Consider the following 1,174-nt stretch of genomic DNA (forward strand, 5'->3'; position numbering starts at 1 on the left):
TATCTATCTTTAATTTTAATTATCAGGGGCTGCAGGAAGAGACCCAGTGATAAAGTGTCTAGAATGGCCTGGGTTTGATCCTAAGCATCTTAAAAATGTATTTGGCCTTGTAATGTAGTTGTATAATATGGGTTCTTAAGCCCTTAAGAAGCATAGTGTGAAGCATTTAATAATGATTTCTTTTGTCAGACATCCTGCCTTTAAATATTGCTGCTTCTGGGTTGTTTTGTTATTGGGGATCGAACTCAGAACCTTATGCTTGCCAGGCAGGCACTTATGCTTCTGAGCACCCTGGACCTGGTTCATCTGTATAATTGTGCATATGAGAGTTTCTGTACAGGTTAAAATTTTAAGCATTCTTACCCAGTGCTTTCAAATGATATATTTGCTTTGCAAAGTTGTCAACTTCCACCTTGTTGATGTTATCTAGGAAGCAAAAGAGCTGGGTTGTTGTTGTTTTGTTTCTTTGTTTTCGTTTCTGCTAGATGACGTTGGACATTACTGATTTTTAGGTTTCACCAGAGGCAGTTGATGAACCAAAGCCAAAATGAAGAGTTGTCTTCTCTTGTTCCTGTGGAAACAAGGGCTCCCCTCATACCTGACCATTCAAGCCCTGTTCAAGATTGCCTAATACTCCAGGAAAGTGGTAAGAAATTAATTCATCTTTAAAAAAAAAAAAAAAGAAAGAGTGGCTGGGGAGATGGCTCAGTGGAATAAGCGCTTTCCTGGCAAGCGCAAGGGCCTGAGTTCAATCCCCGGTTCTGCACAAAAAAAAAGAAAAAGAACGAACGAACAAACAGCCTGGGGATATAGCTCAGTGGCATAAGCGCTTTGACAAGTGCAAACAAACAAACAAACAGAAATTAATTCATCTTAAAGTGCCTGTAAGCAGGCGCAGAGGCCAGAGGTTTGATCCCCGGGCCTGCCATGCCGGCCCAGCCCCTGGGGTGCACTGAGACAGCAATTGAGACTGGGCTATAATCCCAGCTCTTGGGAGGTTGTAAATAGGCGGATCACTAGAGTCTGACCCTGAACACCCTGTTGTAGACCCTTCCCAAAAATACAAAAAAAGAAAAAAAAAAAAATTCATCTTTAATCACTTTGCTTCAACTAATTTAATTTGTTTGGTACCATAACAGAAAAATATATATATTCTTTTTTTTTTTTTTAATTT

The 1,174-nt window shown here is 39.9% G+C and overlaps 1 protein-coding gene across 1 annotated transcript in view; it reads left to right on the plus strand.

The window, feature by feature from the left end:
• Positions 1 to 1,174, plus strand: part of Cep97 (centrosomal protein 97) — a 27,297-nt gene that overhangs the window by 15,299 nt on the left and 10,824 nt on the right. The window contains exon 7 of the mRNA XM_012515870.2: positions 513 to 646. Coding sequence (XP_012371324.2) covers positions 513 to 646 — 134 coding nt within the window. The remainder of the gene's footprint in view (positions 1 to 512; positions 647 to 1,174) is intronic.

This window comes from Octodon degus, unplaced genomic scaffold (assembly GCF_000260255.1).
Source record: "Octodon degus isolate 3935 unplaced genomic scaffold, OctDeg1.0 scaffold00081, whole genome shotgun sequence".
NCBI lineage: Eukaryota > Metazoa > Chordata > Mammalia > Rodentia > Octodontidae > Octodon > Octodon degus.